The sequence below is a fragment of the Halyomorpha halys genome, unplaced genomic scaffold, assembly GCF_000696795.3.
Source record: "Halyomorpha halys isolate HHAL.00 unplaced genomic scaffold, Hhal_1.1 Scaffold566.1, whole genome shotgun sequence".
Taxonomy (NCBI): Eukaryota; Metazoa; Arthropoda; class Insecta; order Hemiptera; family Pentatomidae; genus Halyomorpha; species Halyomorpha halys.
In genome coordinates this window covers 237,419-239,673 of record NW_027106661.1, presented here as the reverse complement: position 1 = coordinate 239,673, position 2,255 = coordinate 237,419, and the positions used below count along the sequence as shown (strand labels likewise).

At 33.2% G+C, this 2,255-nt stretch overlaps 1 protein-coding gene across 1 annotated transcript in view; it reads left to right on the top strand.

Moving 5' to 3' along the window:
• The first annotated feature begins 320 nt into the window (after positions 1 to 320).
• The window catches only part of LOC106684285 (protein BCCIP homolog), a 7,696-nt gene continuing 5,761 nt past the window's right edge, over positions 321 to 2,255 (top strand). Inside the window, exons 1-2 of the mRNA XM_014426269.3 lie at positions 321 to 556; positions 641 to 796. Of these exons, the coding sequence (XP_014281755.1) occupies positions 449 to 556; positions 641 to 796 (264 nt within the window). The 5' untranslated portion in view covers positions 321 to 448. The remainder of the gene's footprint in view (positions 557 to 640; positions 797 to 2,255) is intronic.

The window sequence follows — 2,255 nt, the reverse complement described above, 5'->3', positions numbered from 1 at the left end:
CGTATTCATAATTATATATGAAACATTTTTAGTAGAATTCATTGGACTTTTGAAGATCATTCTGGTCGATGATTTTGTAATTATTTTATGAACAAATAGAAAGTCAGACAAGTATATGAGCATTATGTTTCGCTAATTCTAAGAAATATAACTAAAGACTTAACAAAATTATATCAAGTAAGAAAGTTGCAATAAATAAACATTTGTGGCGAACCTTTTCCCTTTCTTTAACCAGAAACTGATTAAAGAAGAGGAAAACTAAGAATTTCTAAACTCTCCAAATAACTTTCTTCGCTAAATAGAAAACTGCGGGGAAGACCCCGGCGCAAATCGATGAGGGAAAGTTTGATGAACTTGAGTTGGGCGTGGCCAACTGCTATAACCAACACTAGAACCTTTCGCCGCTTCTTCTAGCATCTTCCAGTTGTCTCTCCGGCACGATCAGACTATGTCAGCACCGCCCAAGAAGAGGGAAATCGCTCTAGAGGAGAGGAGCAGTGACGAGTCTGATAATTCTTCTGAGAATGAAGAAGGAGAAGAATATACTGGCCAAGAAGTGAGTCTCTTACCACGTGCTGCCACATCAATTAATTACCATTCTCATCTCGATGGATTTATCACGACTGTTTTTTACTTTTAGGAAATCCAAGTGGAATTCGAAGGCCGAAACCCCATTGATTCCGATTTCCACGGGATAAAGCAACTTTTACAACAGCTGTTCCTCAAAGCCCATTTGAATCTTTCAGAGTTGACTGAGCTCATTATTGGACAAAGCTTTGTTGGAAGTGTTGTGAAGGTATTTTACATTTACTTTTTTTATCTATCCATCTTTAAGAGCTTCTTACTTTACCATGAGAAGCAGTGGCTGCATGCTCTGTTATCTCAAGGTTTTATGTATAAAACTTTTATCAAAATGACAGAATTACCTTATCATTAACAATTGTAAAACATTAAACAATAAGGAACCAATCCATATTGTTACCGGAGCGAGAATGGATTTAAAGTTAAATGGAAATAAACAATTTTAAAATATAAATGTAGGTATATCACTGATTTGCCTCGATAGTGGAACAATATGAAAAAGAAAGTTTTGATATTTTGAATTTAAGTATTACCTGAGATAGTATTGTTGACTGGGGTAACCTACAGTCAGTACCAAAGCTGTTAGGGTTTTCGCCGAGTAACTCCAGTGTGCGGTACCATCTGCAAAATACATCAATTACAAATGTTTTTGTCAGATGTGCTACTATCAATGCAAACCAGTGATGTATAATAATCAGTACAATTACAAAACTTTTAGTATTTAGAATGTCCTTTTGTCCTCAGTTTCAGTTTATCATTATCCTTTTAAGATTGATGATTGACCGTGTGATAATGAAAGGAATACCGCCTGGGTGTGGTCAATTGATCCATTTGACCGCACCTGGACCATCTTCCTTTTTTTTTATCATTCTTATTGTTATTACTTTTGTCCAGTTACTTCAGAAGGTATATGTTGAATACTCATAGTGAAATAATGGCATGCAAGTAAGAAATTCTTTGGATAAGAATGTTTTTTGATACAGCATTGTTTATCAAAGAAATCTGCTAAGCCTCTGCAGTAATTCCAACCTCATTGGTCCATTTATGAGGACTTAAAAGCTCTGTAATTTATAAAGGAGTAGACAAACCTCAATAAACTTAATGATTTACTGTAATACATATACAACATCTTTGCAAAATTTTAATAAAATCTGATATGGCAAGGTTCAAAAGTGTGTTGATTTGATGTGCAATTGACCATCCCATCCAGTATATTTCTTGATAAGTTTCCGAAGCTCTTAAAGTCAATTTTGATCCAAAGATACTTCAGGGTCTTGTCTCCATATAAGGATTACTATGAGCAGTTTTAAATCCATTATTGATAATTCTGAATGTGGAATATTGTGCTTGATGCCAATCTAATAATTTTTTTTTTAAAGAATGTTTTGATGTTTTACTAAGATGGTATTAGTTAATTTAACGATGAAAGCCAGCCATATTAAACACCACCAATATTATTTTATGTCTTAATTTAAATAAATTACATTTTCAATGAAAAATATCACTTTGAAAATATGAGTCCTTCAACTTACTGTCAGTTATGTTGGATTCATACCTAAATCTAGCTCATAGTACTTCAGTTGAATTCATGTACATATCTATCTATCTATCTATCTATCTATCTATCTATCTATCTATCTATCTATCTATCTATCTATCTATATATATATATA